Raw genomic sequence first — 17,758 nt, forward strand, 5'->3', positions numbered from 1 at the left:
AAAGTAAACTGTACTGACTCTTAGTTTGTGTTTTCAGGGAAGAAAAAAGGTGGGGCAAATTTCACATTGAAGTCCAATCTGTACCTGCGTTTTCTGGCCTTGCTGTGTCATCTTCTTTTCTTCTACAGGCCATGTGGTTTTCCATGTCTTGACATCCTCCTGCATCACTCTGGCAAATACCTGCATTTCAAATTAAAACAGCAAGAGGTTTAGTGACACATTAATGATTATACTGTATAATACATGTTACTGGCGACTCTCCCCTCCAGCTCATCAGGGCAAATTACAATTATCCTTACAATGGGTAAACCAAACAAAAAATAGGTGTTGTACTTACAATCAATTCTAAATAACACAATTTTAAAATAAGAAATTGTCCAACGTTGTCTGCTTTTTACAACGTACCACCTCCCGCTGTAAATCCATCTCAATTTTGCGTGCAGCTTCGTAGCCAGTTTCAGAGCCACGATTCTGCCTCGGTCCACCAGAAATACGCAGTTGCAAAGTCAGTGTGTTAAAAGCTGCATGAAGCATGTGCATAAATCATGCATGTGCACTCTGTAGCACTGGCAACTAGTAATAAAGTTGTCAATAAGCAGCGTGCAGTTGCTAATATCAGAATTCCACTAACATTAAAGTCTAGGACGGGATTGGTTCCTGGGAAAATGTTAATAACCGAACGTTGTCTTTATCAGGGTTGCTAATAACCGGCATCTACTGTATATTTTAAAATTTGAGACACATACAGAACATCCATTGACTGTACATCTCCGATAATTAAAAAATAGAGCGTATGTTTGTACCATTGCTCTCAATGTGTCCATTGGGCTGAGGACCTTTGCTGGTTTCCACACTGATGCACACTTCCTGTCGATCGGACAGAGTTCCTTGAGAAGACAGGTAACTTGGGACATCTGGAGGGACAATGGTTTCATCTGTTTAAAAAAAAAAAAGTAAATTGTTAGAATACTTCATATATTGGTAGAAACACAGGTGTGAAGCTCTTCTTTTCTAAATTTTAAAACACTTGTTCTAGTTATTTTAACTTGACTTATTGGAAATCTAAGGGAATAACAAAGACCCCCACCTGTATTAGTGACACTGTATTCTTCACTCTTCTTCCTGGTCTGGTAGATGATGCAGACCCAGACCAGCGAGGTGATGACGATGCTGCAGACCACAGCGATGATGATGATGCCCACAGTCATGGTGCCATCCTTCCTGCTGACCACACAGCCGCTTGCTTGCTGAACACTGAGCTGGCTGTGAGCTCGCTCGGTCCCCAGAGTGTTGGACATCACGCAGGTGTACTTGCCAGCATCTTCCTGCACCGCGTTGCGGATTATGAGCAGCTGGTTGCCAGGAGTAAAGTGGTAGCGCTCAGTCAGTTGCAGGGGCTCGTCCCCCTTCAGCCAGCTGATCCGGGGGAGGGGGCTGCCCATCGCTTTGCACTGCAGTGCCACCGTCTCCCCCACTGCCACAGTGTGATCTTCCAGCGCCTGAACCAAGTAAGGCGTCTCTGCAAACAGGATATCACATAAGGTACATGTTAGGCATACAGCTTTTACAGAGTCTCTGTAAAATGTTTAAGAATTAGGTGCAAGTTATTAGTGATCTTTAGCATTTGGTGTGCTTGGCGCAGGAACTAAAGACCACTGATGCATTTGCAGGTTAATTGTATTTATCCATCAATATTTTTTAATTCTGGTGTTGATTCTAGTGTCAGCTCAACCGTAAACTGTCTTTAGTAGTACCAACAAAAAAAAAAAAAAAGATTTAAGTTGATAACAAAAGGCAGTGTTTGTGAGACTGGAAATTTAAATATTTTTCCTTACCCAGCACAGACAGAGTGGCATTGGCGGAGAGGGTACCAGCTATGTTCTGCGCTGTACAGCTGTAGACGCCCATATCCTCAATCTTCACGTTCATGATAAAGAAGACATCGTCATCGGGCATCACATGCATGCGCCGCTCCCGTGCGGCTGGGAAGTCGGTGCCCCCGTCTTTCTGCCAGGCAATGGTAGGAGACGGGTGCCCCTCTGCAGCACACTCCAGCCGGGCCGTGGTGCCAGTGCGGATTGTGATGTCTTGTGGCATCTTGATAAAGGAGGGAAGGACTGTACAAAGAGGCGGAAAAGACAAGTGATGGATCAAGACAAGTGAAGGATCTACATTTCTCCCATAAGCTTTTAATGTTACCATACTTAAGCATGTGCTATTTTCATATCTTGGAAAGCCTGTTTATGTCTTGTTTCTTGCATGTGGAGAAAGTTAAATATATATTTGTTAATCTTTTTTTTTTCACAAATGAAACCAGTGTGTATCCGTTTTGAAATCCATATGTCTGGAATGTGGATAACAAGCCTGTCTGCTGCTGTTAAATTTGTATTATGTTCTAGAGAGACTGGCAAGATCAGTCTATGTATGTAATTTGGAAATTATCCAATTCATTATGTGGTTTAAATCAATTAGTTCCACAGAAATAAAAAAAAAGTAATTTAAGAGAAGAAAACCAAATCAAATTGCCATCACCAATTTAACTTGTGACTAACATTTAGAAAAAGACACATCAGCTGTAATAAGCTTTTGAGGCCTTGGACTTGATAATGGCTGATATTTACAGTATGTTCTTATGAAGGCAATGACAAAGGGATTTCATATTTTTTAATCATTACAGGAATACACTTAAAAATAAGCAAATGACATTAGCATTCCCTCTCCTCGTTCCTAAGCTGTTGCAGAGCTAACGTACCATTGACAGTGAGACGCGCCTTGTTCGAGTAGGTGGATCCAAAGTGGTTGGTGATGATACACTGGTAGCGGCCCTCGTGTGCGAAGGTTACGTGACGCAGGTGCAGGATGGTGGTGTACTCCATCACCTCGCCGTCCTTGGCCCGCACGTGAGCAAAGTTCTCCATGTCCGCGTCGCGCAGGAGCTCCTGGTCTTTGCGCCAAGCAAAGCTCATTGGCGAGGTGCTGCTGCTGGCCGCCGTGCAGGTAAAACGGATGTCTTTCCCCAGCACTCCCATTGTGGTCTCGGGCTGGAGAGTGATCTGTGGCTTCGGAACATCATCTGAGGGTAGGAGAACAAGTGTTTTTAGCCACGCTGGGATGACAACCTTACTAATCCAGAATGCCATTCTGCTGTTGATTTAGCTGAAATTTCTTGAAATCACAAAATGTCTTTGAACACAACACTGAAGATGAAACAGAGCAGAGCGCTAATTTGCTGTTTGGATGTGTTTGCCATAAATTAATCTGGATAAATTGAAGTCTGTCATCGAGACACTTTTCAACGCATATGCATGCTTTTACTGAAGGGGGAAAAAAAATGTCATTCAAATGCAGCTTTGACTGTTTTAACAAACACAGAGGGACTTTCCTCTTTGTGTTTTCTTAATATTTCTCAGGATTCTCCCCTTTTAACACTGTAGTCTTGGTTCTCAACTAATTGTGTATGTTTGAGCAGAATAAAGCTATCGATGTGCATCTGATGTGAAAGCAAAGTGTCTGCAAAAGAGGATGAAACACATCATATTCTTTTACAGGCTTGTGCACGTTTAGTTTAATAAAGTATTAATTCAGCAATGACTACAGCTCTCTCAAAATGAAATATCTATTAACCACCTCAAGGCAAATCAAGTGGCAAAAAAAAAATCTTAATATGATTTCCCACAAGCATCACTGCTTTGCTGGTATAATTAAAATGACATAGAAAAAAAACACAGAATTATGCCAATTAGTTAGTGAGACATGAGCTCTCAAAGGCGAAAAACAAAACTGCAAAATGTCTGCGTGCAACATCTGTATTTGCTTGACTCCTCTAAAGCAAGTGCCTTTGTAACATCCATGTGACCCAAGGAGCCCGTTGGTTTATTCTGCATTCCAGGCTGTGCCGTTTCAAAGATTTATACATCCAGAGTAATTTAATATTCGATAAGCATTTAATTAATTAAAGGAGATCTACTGTACTGTGAGCAGAAAGACCTGCAGAAATTGATTTTCAAACACAGAAAGGTTTGTTGTTTGGGAAATATGTCATTTCAAAAGTCTGAGTCAGCTTCCGAGTGTCATTTTTACTGAAAGATGTATATTTAAGAACTTTTTTTTTGTTTTTTGTTTTTTACTTTGCAAATCACACACAGTACATTCATGTCAAAGTCGGTTTGTCAGGGTTAAAATACAGAACACTCTTACCACACACAAAGCTGTCTGCAGGGACACTGAAAATGCTTCTGCTTTGTAAGGACTCTGGGTGGGAACACGAGGCTACGACACTGGACTTGAATTTCTTCCCGCTGAGCCACTGGGGTAACCACTTCAGCTGGCAATCACAAAGGAAACTGTCACTGTTGAGGAGTCTTAAAAAAAAAGGAAAATAAAACTATTAAAGATCTGATTCATAAGATAATGCTTTAATACAAATAAACAAAGGATAAGAAAGCCACTCAAATTCACTTACAGTTCCTTTAAACGCTTCATTTTTGCAAAGGCATCAGGCTGGATGGAGCGGATTGCATTGTTCCCCAAATTCCTACAAAAAAAATTGTATGTATATTGTTTTAGTTACAAAAAAAGAAACCATACTATAATATGCATAACATTCTCTTTTCCTGGCATAGGCTATTTTTTGCTGTACATCAAAGAACTTAACATAATTCATCAATCAAATAGTTTCAGTTCAGTTGCTTTTAAAAGTTGTATTTTGAAAAAAAGCAGTGAGTTCTTAGCATGTGAAACGGCTTATATAAATTCTAATTTCTTATACAAAACTAGCCATATGCTCGATAACTTTGTTCCCTGCATCAGGAAAAAAGGCCAGAGTTGAAGCTGACTATAACGAGAAGGAAGCAGCTGGCCTCCACAAATGGCCCGTCTTCTCAGTTTACAAAGACGCTATTAAATTGCTAGCAGCCCTCTCAAGCAGCCACTATTGGCAGTTCCACACGGAACGCATGGTATGCTGGGATACTCACAGGTGCTCGAGGGCCTCTAAGCCTGAGAACGCTTTCTTGGCCACTGACTTGATCTTGTTTCCAAACAGAGTTCTGCAGTTTCCAAACATGTAGGTCCAGTTAAAAGGTTTGGGAGGGGGGTGGGAGAGAGAAAGAGAGAGAAAGAAACACAATTAGTTTGACTGAATCTGATAAGAGACCAGTTTGAAGTATTCGAAATTTGAACTGTGCAAAGATTATGAGGGTGAAGTATTTTGGCCCTGTGCTGCTCTTCAAAGAAAGACTTTTATCTTAATTAGAATTTAATAGCGATGACAGGGCAGAGCTGCGAGTACTGGTTGACATGAAAGGCAGGTTTCCACACGAAAGGACACAACATCTTGTAAAGGAATACAAGTACCCTTGTCAACCTGGAGTGCAAGTGGAGAACGGACACTTTCCCTCTTTCTGGAGTCTAATCCAGGCCAATCTTCAAATATTACACTCTGTACAGCAAAGCGGGCGGCTGAATTAGTGCTGCCCCCCCTGCTTCAAACGATGGAGGCTGAATACTAACTACTCTGTCATTAGAGCACTCATCTGAACTGGCCAAGACACAGATGAAAGCTTCTGTATCCTAGAGTTTCCTGCAAGAGGATTTCTTTCCCAGAGTCATGCTGAGCAGCTGGCCTCTGTATACGTGGGATATCTACCTATTTGTGCACATCTGACCAATGGCGTTGCAACTCTGCCAGCAAAGGACAGAACACTCTCTCTCCTGCCTGTAAATTAATCTACAGTTTGACACATTTATTTTCCAGAAAAAAAAATAGGAATAGTTGGTGTTTTATTTTCAGAAACCAAATTAGCTACAACTTTGCACTGGTGCAAAAGCTTAAATTTTTCTGCAAGGGCAGCTACTGACAGGACTGTGCAATTGGCTGGATAATGTTTGCAATTGTTGAACAGCATGGTCATAATGTATGTACTTGAACCAATTCAAAAGGTATAGGACCAGTTTGTATAGAACGAATCGGGGGGGGGGGGGGGGGACGACAGGATGACACAACATACGCAATCTGAAACAGTTTCCGTCCCTGTTTACCACAAAATTTGTGAATACAACTGCAGTAGTTTCGATCCAGGAAAAATAGCCTCCAGTGCAAAGACATACCACGGATAGAACTACCATTTTAAAAAAAAAAAGGTGTCTATATACTAGTGTTAAAGTCATTTTTAAAGTCACAATACACAAAAAAAAATAAAAATTCTGTGTAAATATGAATAAGTCACTTCCCATTTTAAGAAACATTTAGAAACCCTGGGACATAATCAGCAGCCCATGTCAGCTTCCCTAGTGGTAGTAGTAAGCCTCACACTGGTAAAATAGCTATATCCAAATCGCTCCGCTACAGCGTCCCTAATCAGGAGGCCCATGCAAGCCGGATCCGTCTCAACCTGAGTGAGACATCCCACTAATTCATCCCTCTGGCAACTCAGCCCAGAGCTGGCCAGCAGCCAATTTCATGGTAACTTAATGTGTCGCATATTTAATAGGAAACAAATTACCATTCTTAAGGCCTTCTCTGTATTAAACGCCCAACTACACAGCTATGACTATATCTTGAGTTTTCACTTGCTGCTGGGGCTGCTGTTACTGCTGCAGGTTTTACTCTGGGAAAGCTGCTTTCTGCTTTCAAAAGAAGCTTAACTCCCCTTTTTATTCATGACCTGCTTGTTGTGTTTGACCCTTTTTGAGAATAACCAACTCCCACATAGTAAGAAGTAACAACATAATACATGTTTAATCTAGCAAAAAAGGCAACTTCTGGACACTTCATACCATGTAAGGTCTTAAGTTCAGACATTAGGAGTCTCTTGTAAATGTCCACTCAATTCAGCTGCCAGGAATGTCAAGCTTGAAGCATTAAATGTTAACAGAATTCTTTGTTTTGGACTGCATTCATACGTTCAAGCCGAGTAATTTAAAGTTCCATGTTTATCTTAACAAATATTTTGTGCCTATTAGAAAATAAAAACATGCAGAAACTTAAATAATTGGGAATAATAAGAATATTTATTTAAAACAGTAAGTAAAATAAGCAACACCACGGTTATCACACATTTCTGGGAAATGTACTCATTGCAGGGTAATATATAGTTCACCATGAAAAGTCACAATTCTGGAAGAATAGTGTAAATAAACATATTTTGTATCACTTAAAAATTAATACAGCAAACACTTGCCTTACTGACACACTACCTGTTACTGTTTTTAGGAACCTGACAGCCGGTTTAGTTTGCTTCCAGTAAATGATTGAACACACTGTATAGAGCTGCATGTTTTCTTCAAAATGTCTTCAACGAAAAAGACTCCCGTTGCACCAAAGATTGGAAATATTTCTGCTAAAGATCTCTCTCTCTCTCTCTCTCTCTCCAGTACAAGGGGACATTTAACATAAGTGTTGTTATTTTTACATTTATTTATGTTTTTATTTTGTTTGTTAATTTACTGACGGTGAAAATTGAATGTCTTTAAAAAGGTAGACATAAAAAAGAAATAACAATTCAGTTTCCAAAATAAATGAAAGCTATCACAAAAGAGACTCCCCTCCCCCCAAAGCTCTTATCCCAGACACTTGAAAGTTTCCCAGCATTCCTTAATGACTTTCATCATGCCTCAATTCTCCTGCCAGGGCAGCACATCAGTGGCGGTCTCACTTGTTCCTACACTTGGAAACCAGCGAGACAGAATTCGAGGGCTTTTTGAACTGGCCGGTTTTATCTCTCTCTCCCCCTCCCTATTTAGCACCTTCTCTACCCTGAATAGCACTCTCATTGCCGGGTTCATGATTTGCCTTTCGCTGGCTAATCCTCTGTAGATCAAAGAGACTCTTAAATCCTCTCATAGGTTGAGGCGATTATTCAGTCATTTTATATGCCTGCTTCTCAAGCGCTATGACAAAAATGGTAGGCACTTGCTTTGTGAATTTTTTTTTTTTTTTTTTTTTTTTAAACCCTCACTAACAAAACTTTCTATTTAAAATGCAAAAATTCTGCCATCAAAACTTTTGCTTATGTCTACAGTCACATTTATGTTTCAATATGTTTTACGTATAGACAGTATCTTGAAAGTGGGTTGATTGGAAAATATTAAAACTTGCTGCCAACAAACACCATTTAAATGCCAGCCCTTAACTTACTTGAATTCTCATCAACAATTTCCTGTTATTCTGCATTGCTCTAGCAGAAGATACCCCTAGCCTATTAACTGACCCTACTAAATTTACTTTAAAGACAAGCTCCCATTTTTTATTTAAACCCAGGTTGATACAAGTCAAATCCCAACGTCATCCTCATTCGAGGCACAACAATAGCTGGCTAAAAAGTGCCTGCTCGGCTCAAAGAGACTTCAAACGCTGAAATACTCACAGCTTGTTCAGGCTGCCCAGGCTTGAGAAGACCCCATTGGTGTCTTCTATTGTCCCAGAGATCTCATTATGGTCCAGCTCCCTGGGAAGAAGAAGAAAAGAGGATTCCAGTCCTGGAGGCTTCCTATAAAACTCCAGAATAAATGGGCTTGGGGTGTTGGGAACTTCTAGTAAAGAGCTGTTTTACCTCATCCATAACCTATTTAAGATACAATACAATTCTTTAACTAATCTTAAGAACTGTACTAAAATATAAACAAATTGAACAATTACAAAACTATTAACTATCACTACTCAGAAATCATTGCATATACTTGTTCTGGTGTAGAACTGGCTTTTCTGGACTTGTATAAACAATCTGGTCTACAGGGGAACATTCTTTTTAACATCACAGAATCCTTTGATTTGTTTAAAGGGTTCACTCTGATGTTTTGTCTGTATTCATTTCCCTCCTCTCCCAGGCTTTGCTGCCAATTTCCTATTCTTTCTGGCTGGATGGGCCTGAATGCCTGCTGCCTTGTTAATCACGGCTATGCAAGGGCTCCCAAGGCCTGACCTCCATTTGAATAGCTCTGCATTTCAGCAGTTTCACACCCACTGAAGGCTCGTCAATCCCCGGCAACAATAGGCTCTAATTAAAGCATGCCCGGGTCTCTTTCAGCAGGTGCAGGACTCTACAGTTTCCCTCATCATTAGATTAGAACAACTCTTTCTGAATGGGTGAAGGAAGGCTTCAGTGCTCAGTTAGAGGCCCTAAACCAAATACACAAAACAAGCTTCTCTTAAACCAAACCCCCTGCTTTCCTCCTCCCTGCTTTAGAAATGCAAAGTCAAAAAGAGGTCTAGGCCTTGGACTGCCACGCCACTTGAGAAAACCTCATCCTGCAGGCAAGAGACAGAGTTTTTTTGTTTTGTTTTGTTGGGAGGGAAAAAGCTCTCGCCTAACATCCTTGAAGTAGCTACTGTACTCCCTCCTGTGAGGAGTTCAAGTGTGCAAAGAAATGTATGGGAGCAATCTCCCATTAATGCTTTTCATTCTTCCCTTTCTGCATAGAACCAAATTCTCTAGGGAATCAGTATTTGTGGGAACCAAACAGTACGTGTACCAGGTTTAATCTTTGGTATAATTCCAAGCAGACAAAGCGGATACAATACATTAGGTGGGGACTTATTCACCTGGTCTCTTTTCCTTAACATCATTATCGCTTGAGTCAGTTTACCATAGGTTTGCAAGCTTCTGAAATGTTTTACCTATCAAAAGTAAAACACATTGATGTGTGTCTGTTCCCCAAGAGTTGGATCATCTGCTGACAATGATCCTTTTAAAGATGTATTAGTTTAAGCATAGCATAAAAATTACACAAATTATATTCATTAGTACTATAAAAAAATACATGAAAAACAAAGGTTTTAGCCCTGGGATTTACCAAGGACAGGTGTTAAGAGAGGGGACACTCCGGGATACTCACAGTGAGCGCAGGGCCTTGAGTCCCCGGAAAGCCCCCTCGGAGAGGTGGCTGATGGAGTTGTGACTCAGTCGGAGGATGTGCAGCCCCCCCAGCCCAGCCAGGCTGCCCTCGTTCAGCCGTGTCAGGTTGTTGTAGGACAGAACCCTGAAGAAAAAGCAGTGGTTTTTAAAGCTTTTTTTTCTAGATTACTCTAAATGGATTCATTAATGAAGAAGCCAGACTGTGATACAGGCGAGTTGATTTGGCTGCTTTTCCTACTATAGTTACAGTACCATACACCCAAGCAGTCACACACACACACACACACACACACTCGATCTTTAAATGTGTGTCTTTGTTTTTAAATAATAGTCTTTAGAAATTAAGGAGAGTGTATAAATTAGTACTAGTCAGAAATAATATATTATTGGTACTCAGTGGGACATCTGGATTGATATATAGTATGTGATCTTGAGCAAGGTACACATGTATCTCTATTTTTCAGCATTCTGAGTGAACAGAACAACACAATTAGCTAGGGGTGTTAAGGATGTATATCAATTTAGATGACAGATTTCATACAAAGTGCAGAGTGCTGAATATTAAACCAAAAAATCTTAGCCGTTTACTGGAAAAACTGCTAATTTATTACTAAATCTGGAAGACATAAAGTTTGTGCTTTTTGCTGGTCTCAGTGGAACAAGACTTCTCCTAGTGATACCAAGTGACAACTGAAGAGACTATGGAAAGGAAGAATGTACACAGTATGTAACCAGAAACTAATTTATTTAAAGCAATTCTCAACAAAAAAATCAAAAAAAAAAAAAAAAGGAAATCCTTTGAGAAAGTGTCACTATTGAATCTTTTCTGGAGTTGTCATCCACACGTGCAGGCTCATGCCTGTTGCATTCGAGTCCTTTCTTGGTGCAGTAAGGTAGACACAGCTTCAGGATACCCATCGGCGCTGGAAAGTTTCACACAGCAGCGACATTTACAGGCTGAGCTCCTCTTAGAGAGCTCACAGCGCTGATCCGCTGGGCTCCGGCATTTTTATTAAACAGGGCAGCTCTCTGTGGCGGTTTACATTAGGAAGGGCCAGGACTGAACTAAGCAGATGTGTTTAGGAAACAAGAATCCATCTCCCTGTTGGTGTAAAGCCTGTCTGTAGACATTACAGTAACAGTTAAATGTTTAGCTCTTGTGTCAAAATATCCCCTATGATCTGCCTGTCCCCCCCCCCCCCCCCCAATCATAATTAAACATGCAGACAGGCAGACAAGTGGGCGTTAAGGGGAAAAAGCTGTTGGGAAAGACTAGTGTGTGATTTTGTTGCTGCTATTGGAACCTGAGGAAGTCTCCAGAGGATACTCATAAGATGCACCACATTTCTGGCTTATTTCAATCACAAAATATACAGCTACACTACAACAGGTAAAGTGTCTTTCTTTTTCATATAAACAACACTTACAGCTCATGCAGTTTTTGGCAGAACCCCCAGCCATCAGGATTGATGCGTGATATGGAGTTGTTGCCTAAGTATAGCTGATGGAGAGAGGAGAGCCCATACAGCGAACCACTGTTCACTTCAGTCAGGCTGTTGTAGTCGAGATGGCTGCAGGAAACGATGAAAAAAAGAGTCAGAAAACAGCACACTGGGGTCTAGATACACACAAATGGTTATGGGAAGGCTGTTGTACCCCTATACCTAAATATAAAGGGAGACAGACTCACAGCACTTGCATTCCAGCGAGTCCCCAGAAGGCCCCGTCGGTGAGCTTGTTTATGTTGTTCCTCTGTAGCTTCAGCACTTCTAAACTGTCCAATCCTTGGAAAGTCAGGCCCTCAATCAAGCGGATTCTGTTCCGGTTCAGCTCTCTGAAACACAAACACATTTGTATACTGTCTTGAAAAATAGAAGACACACCAAAATCAACGATTCTCTTGCCCTTCAAGGGCACGAGGAAGTGGGCAGGTTTGCTTTCAAAAGGCCTTTGAGCTTCCTAACAATACACATCTCTGTGGTTCCTTTGTATGATATGGCTTGTTTTTACAATTGCTCAGTGACATGATAGTCGTTTGACCAAAAACAAAATCTGACCACCTGGGTAATGGGCTGTTTTAGTTACCAACAAAGATGAGATACCCATGTCACTGGTTTTACACAATTAGAGGTACTCTTCTGTCCATTTTATAGCAGTGCTGTAAATGAGATGTGGCACATAATATATATATATATATATATATATATATATATATATATATATATAATGTATGACACACACACACACACACACACACTGTAGTATTCAAATAGCAGAGAACCATTAAACCAAATTCAAACTAAAGCCATAAACATTAACAATGTGCACAGCCACTGCTACTCACAATTGTGTTAGCCGGGGTAACTTGAATGCTTTGACAGGAAGTTGGGCAATCCTGTTTCTGCTCAAACGAAGTACTTGCAAGGAACGTGACAGGTTATCGAAAGCACCAGGCTCCAGGAGACCTATTTTGTTACTGCCCAGATATCTGCAATAAAGATTTACAATTGTAAATTTACTGGACTTGTCACACCATTAGATTTTTCCCCCTTCAATCAGAGAGCTCAGATGCTAATTATACTAATTACCTTAGAACTAGGAAGGCCTCAAGAAATGGAACCACCTTTTCTACTGTTACATTGTGTCCATCAGTTATTCATAAAAGCACTTTCTCTCGTGTCTCAATGTACTTAAAGTCATTACAAGAACACAGCTGTTAGGTTCTAGTCTTGCTTGTTATTAAAAGAATATTTCTAAACAAATACAATAATAATCTGCTTTCCTAATGAGCATTTCTACATTTTTTATATAGTTCAGAAGGTACAATTTAATGTTTTTCAGTGACATTTTCTGCCTGGCTTCTTGGTTTTTTTCTTTTTTTTAAATAAAAACCTGTTATATTTAATTAGTCAGTTGATGCAGAAAAGAGAAACATACATGTCTTTGAGCTGCAGTCCCGATGGAAAACAGGTGCTTCGTATTTCAGTGATCTCATTGGAAGTTAGATCCAAGGTTTCCAAGGAGACGAAAGGCTTTAGCTGGCTTGACTCTATGCTGCGAATCCTATTGTGATGCCTGCAAAAGGGAATACAAGAGCAAAGAGTCAGTGCCCCTTAGAAATCATATTAGGCATGGAACACTGCAACTTAAAACAACATTGACATTTTTGCCAATAAAATACCATGCTAATGTATTTTTGTATTTGTTTTGCATGATGAAATGATTTAAATCAAGATTTACAATCTGCTATTTTTGTACATTGACAAACAGCATAAAACTGGAAAACACTCAATAAAGGTTTAAGTTTCAGCCACTTAAACTTCTGATGAAACACACAAGAAAAAGCTATGCTCCCAACCTATTACAGCACATACTAGACCCACACTAGACCCTAATCAATCTCCAGGCTTGTTCTTTGCAATGAGGCAAAAAGATGTCTTCAGCCAATCAAAGCAGTGCATTCATGTAAACGTGCCAATAAGGCCTCTTGTTACAAAGTGGGCTCTTATGTCAATAAACACACTTGAGTGAAGAAGAGCTGCAACTCTGTACAGCCATTTATCTGCAGAAATACTCAACACTTTCCTCCACTTGAAAGACTTGTTTGAGGCCTAGGGTCTGGCCTAACTTCCTGCAACCTCAGATTGTTAAAGATTGCTTCAACTTTTCATTCATCAGGACCACCTAGAACAAGTGGCAGTAAATTCATTTTTGAAAAATCAGTTAAGATTTTAGAAATTACACCAGGAAGATAATGCTACTGTATTACAGTTAAACTTTTTAAATGTAAAAATAACCTTTTTGTAAAATGTTACTTTTGGTCATTTTTCAAAAACTGCAGCTTCTAACAGGGTGTTATTTAAAGTGGTTGGTAGTTTAGACAGCATCCCTTATTTGCTCAACAGCTGCACATCTGTCAACATGATGTTCCCACGCTGACTTTCCAAAAAACAGGGGATGAATCCTGACTTTGGGGACATTTCCACGCTCAAGGCAAAAGTTTAAGAATGATAATTTAACCCTTTTTTTTTTTTTTTTTAAACTGTTTTACTCGCTTCATAAGAAGGTTTAATCCTGTCCACAGCAGTTTGCAGAGCAGGGAGAATTAGAAGAACCTGGCAAAAGAAGTTTCCTATAATTTCCAGGTGGCCCGTGTCAGTTTGACTGTTTATTTTCCACATAGCAGCTGCTAGTTTGACACAGTGCAGTATTTGACATCCAAAACTAATGCCCGACTTGTCTGCAATCTACCAAATAGTGTCCGAGCCGAAAGTTGAGCACACTAGAGAAACTTGGTACATATTGCACAGCACAGTGCAAAATGTGCATACCCAAACAGATAAAAACAAGTCACTTTTATTTGAGCTAAGTTGAGCAATACTGGAACACTTTTTTTTTTGTCTGTGCTCGTTTACAATTACACATTGGAAATGTGCTTAAAGATCCCTGGCTAAAGTAAATAACGAGCTTTCAAACTGTCTTTATCCTCCTGGGAGTTGTTGACTTGTGGCTATTGTTGCTCGGCAGCAACTGCAAATCACTGCAAAACAGCAGACAGCATTTAGAAGCTGCTAGTTTATAACCACAATATTTACAACTGGAAATTAACTTCATAACTATGGTTACACATCAAAAAAAACAAATCATTTTTCTCCAGCCATCGCAAATAAACCACAAAAGAAGAAAAAGCTGTGATGCTCACAAATTTTATTTGAAAGGCTATCCCTATTAATGGAAAAAGGGTGAGCACTTATGCGCCCAATAATAATCCACCACTGTGGACAGACAGGAAACTAAAGGAATTTTGTCCAATTCCTTTAGTTTCTGTTTACTGAGTACCAGCAAAGACGGCTACGATTTGTTGGGCCCTGGGCAAACCAAGAGCTAATCTCCTGACACGAGAGAGTTATGGTCGGCAGCTACTGAAGGACAAACAGGGCCCGGAGTCACTGAGGGAGGCCATGCTTGAGAGTTACTGGAACTCACATCACATCAAAGCCAGTGTTACATGACATGGATCAAACATTCCTTAGCTAGCTGATCCCTGAGACACAAGGTAGAATTACAGCACCACCTCTCCTCCAAACTGACCCCAATTCCCAGCAGACGTTTATAGTGGCTACGGCACGTCAATACGTGGTTATCTCACCGTGCACCACAGAGAGCGCTCATGGCACGCATCCCAATAGCCTTTGCGATACTGTCAAATCCATTTAAGGGAACAGCTTGCCACATGCTAGAAGGGCAGAAGTTTAGCTTTATCACACACCAGCACTCCTTTCACAATTATGGACAAAAATATGGAGAAGATAAGAGACAAAAATTAACAAATATAAACACTGTGAATTCCACCAGGAATCAAATTAAGGAAGATTGTCAGACAAATTACATTAACCTAACCCAAGGTGGCACCGTCAGGTATACACCATGTATTTTACAACCCTAATAAAAGTAAAAAATAAAAAAATAAATCTCTTTGATTAGTGAGGGTACTTGCTCAATATTATAGGCGGACATGGGCAACATGCCCCACATGTTGACCTGTTCCTATCCAGTTTTAAATAACTTTAGCATAACAGAGGCAGAAGCGTTAAAGGGACTAGGAGCTCTTCAAATAAACAAATACCGATCCACAAAAAGAGAGACAAAACTGAACCAGGTAACTACAGACCAATAAGCCGGACTTCTATTTTATGTAAACTTATGGAAACTATAATAAGAAAATTGAAAATTACCTATATGGTAACAGTATCCTGGGAGACAGTCAGCATGGTTTTAGGAAAGGGAGATCGTGTCTAACTAAACTGCTTGATTTTTTTGAGGATGCAACATCGACAATGGGTAACTGCAAAGCATATTATTTCTTATTTCTTAGCAGAAATAAGAAATAATATGCTTTGCAGTTACCCATTGTCGATGTTGCATCCTCAAAAAAAATCAAGCAGTTTAGTTAGATGACATGGTTTACTTAGATTTCTTATGTTCTTCTATCCCAGTCCCAGCTAATTGAATTTGCTAAGGCTGGCACTGCTTTCCATTTGGAGGCATTTCATTTTTTCAGTTGAGTCCGTCCACCTGAGTAAACAGGAGATGCAAATTGCATCTGCAGAGGGCCTGAGAATGTGCTCCAGCAGGGGGCCGGGGATGGAGGCTGCTTAGAGGGAAGGGATCTGAATAGACAAGTGAATTGTTGTGGTGGCCATACACAGTCTGCATCAAAGGGAGGATGGAGGGAGTTTTAACAGCTGCTGACCTTCAGTTGAAAAGGATTTGACTGACTGACTATTACGATTGGTATTAGTTACTTGTGAGCCTGTAAGAGAGCTGTGCAGTTAAAAAACAGCACAGAATTGTACTTTGCAGTTTTCTCTTCAAAGAACGGCAGTAGCCACTTTTATGTTATTAATTGCACTTTGTTGCATGTTTCTGCCCCCTTGGCTATCCCAAATGAATAATTTTCACTGTTGTGGAAGTGTCCTTTAGCTTATTTGCAAGGCTAGCAATATCCCTGCTCTTGTTACTGTATCTTTTTTGTAAGTGTCTGAGGTGTCCTTTAGGAAAACAATGGGAATTACTGTGGCATACTGTTTGTAAAGCCATGTTGTAGCTTTTAAACAACTCTCATTCCACATGATTGGTGGCCAGTAGTGTACAAAGAATCTCGGGTTATGCACTGTACAAGATGATTAAAAAAAAAAAAAAAAATCAATATTCATTATGTGGATATATTGTCCCATGTAATCTCATATACATCAGTTCACAGCACTCCACAAACACCCCACAGCTCCTAGTATGACCTCTCCTCAAGCAGTCCAAGCCACTTTTAAAAGGCTCCAATTACTCTCCAGCAGACACAAAACAACAGGTTCGAGGCACCAGCACAGTTTATTGGTGTACTTTATGAGTTTCAACCAGGAATTTTAGACAGGCAAGACTCAACGGGTCAGGCAAGGTTACAGGAGTTCACTAAAACAGTTTGAGCAAAAGAGAAAAACGCAATTGCTGTGGTTCAAAGCTTTTGCACTACATCAAACTATAAAGATGTATGACAAAAGAAGCTTATCATTGTATGTCACTGTATTTATTTCAATAGTGTCGAAGTAGAAGTTCCTACACACACACATATATATATATATATACACACACACACACATACAAAGAACACATTTATTATTCTGTTGAAACTCTACTAATATGGTGAAACCAAGATGAATTGAAAACTGTTTTATATAGAGCTCTCTAACACTCTGCTTGTCAGTTTGGTTCCAGACCAATTATGAACTATAGTTAGAAAGGGCCTTAGCTAACAATAGCTAACGATTTCACTGTGTTTTTTTTTGGTCTCCACGTCCACCCTAGTATCATGTGATCATTGTCACCTTCCTTGCTGTGGGGTTTCTTAAAGTCTTAAGGTTTTGTCCCATTATTCTCATTAAGCAAGCTAAAGCCACTAATCTTGAAGATTATCAAATTTGCTGTTTTACACCAAGATCGGCTTATCTGCTCGGTGAGCTACAAAATAACTACACCAAAGTGAGCTGGGCTGCGCAAGAAGAGGGCAAACACAAACAGACCACCTTGATTCTCGTATTAAAGAGATGTGCCAATTTAATAGAGCCGTGTGAGGATTACATCATTTGGACTACATTCGAAACCAAACTTAGCCACAGCGTGTTTGTGCATACATGTTTAAAAATACAATACGTTTAGGTCACAGTAACCACATTTAGTGCCTGCCAAAAGGGCATTTGCAAACAGAGCTGGGATTAGCCAGTGACAAATTAAGCTTTTCTTTCTTTTTTTTAAGTGAATAATTTAGTTTGCTAATCTGAGTTTTACAAACTGATTTGTCATTACTATCACAAATTACATCACTAAAACTGAATGACTTCTTCAGTATACTT

At 39.9% G+C, this 17,758-nt stretch overlaps 1 protein-coding gene across 1 annotated transcript in view; it reads right to left on the reverse strand.

The window, feature by feature from the left end:
- The window catches only part of LOC117411793 (leucine-rich repeats and immunoglobulin-like domains protein 1), a 48,886-nt gene that overhangs the window by 4,036 nt on the left and 27,092 nt on the right, over window positions 1-17,758 (reverse strand). Inside the window, exons 4-17 of the mRNA XM_058988613.1 lie at window positions 12,792-12,929; window positions 12,199-12,342; window positions 11,545-11,688; window positions 11,282-11,425; window positions 9,835-9,978; window positions 8,367-8,447; window positions 4,977-5,048; window positions 4,463-4,534; window positions 4,198-4,361; window positions 2,753-3,073; window positions 1,836-2,117; window positions 1,088-1,519; window positions 804-935; window positions 85-180 (exon numbers count right to left, since the gene is read on the reverse strand). Of these exons, the coding sequence (XP_058844596.1) occupies window positions 85-180; window positions 804-935; window positions 1,088-1,519; window positions 1,836-2,117; window positions 2,753-3,073; window positions 4,198-4,361; window positions 4,463-4,534; window positions 4,977-5,048; window positions 8,367-8,447; window positions 9,835-9,978; window positions 11,282-11,425; window positions 11,545-11,688; window positions 12,199-12,342; window positions 12,792-12,929 (2,366 nt within the window). The remainder of the gene's footprint in view (window positions 1-84; window positions 181-803; window positions 936-1,087; window positions 1,520-1,835; window positions 2,118-2,752; window positions 3,074-4,197; window positions 4,362-4,462; window positions 4,535-4,976; window positions 5,049-8,366; window positions 8,448-9,834; window positions 9,979-11,281; window positions 11,426-11,544; window positions 11,689-12,198; window positions 12,343-12,791; window positions 12,930-17,758) is intronic.

Source organism: Acipenser ruthenus, chromosome 16, assembly GCF_902713425.1.
Source record: "Acipenser ruthenus chromosome 16, fAciRut3.2 maternal haplotype, whole genome shotgun sequence".
NCBI classification, from domain to species: domain Eukaryota; kingdom Metazoa; phylum Chordata; class Actinopteri; order Acipenseriformes; family Acipenseridae; genus Acipenser; species Acipenser ruthenus.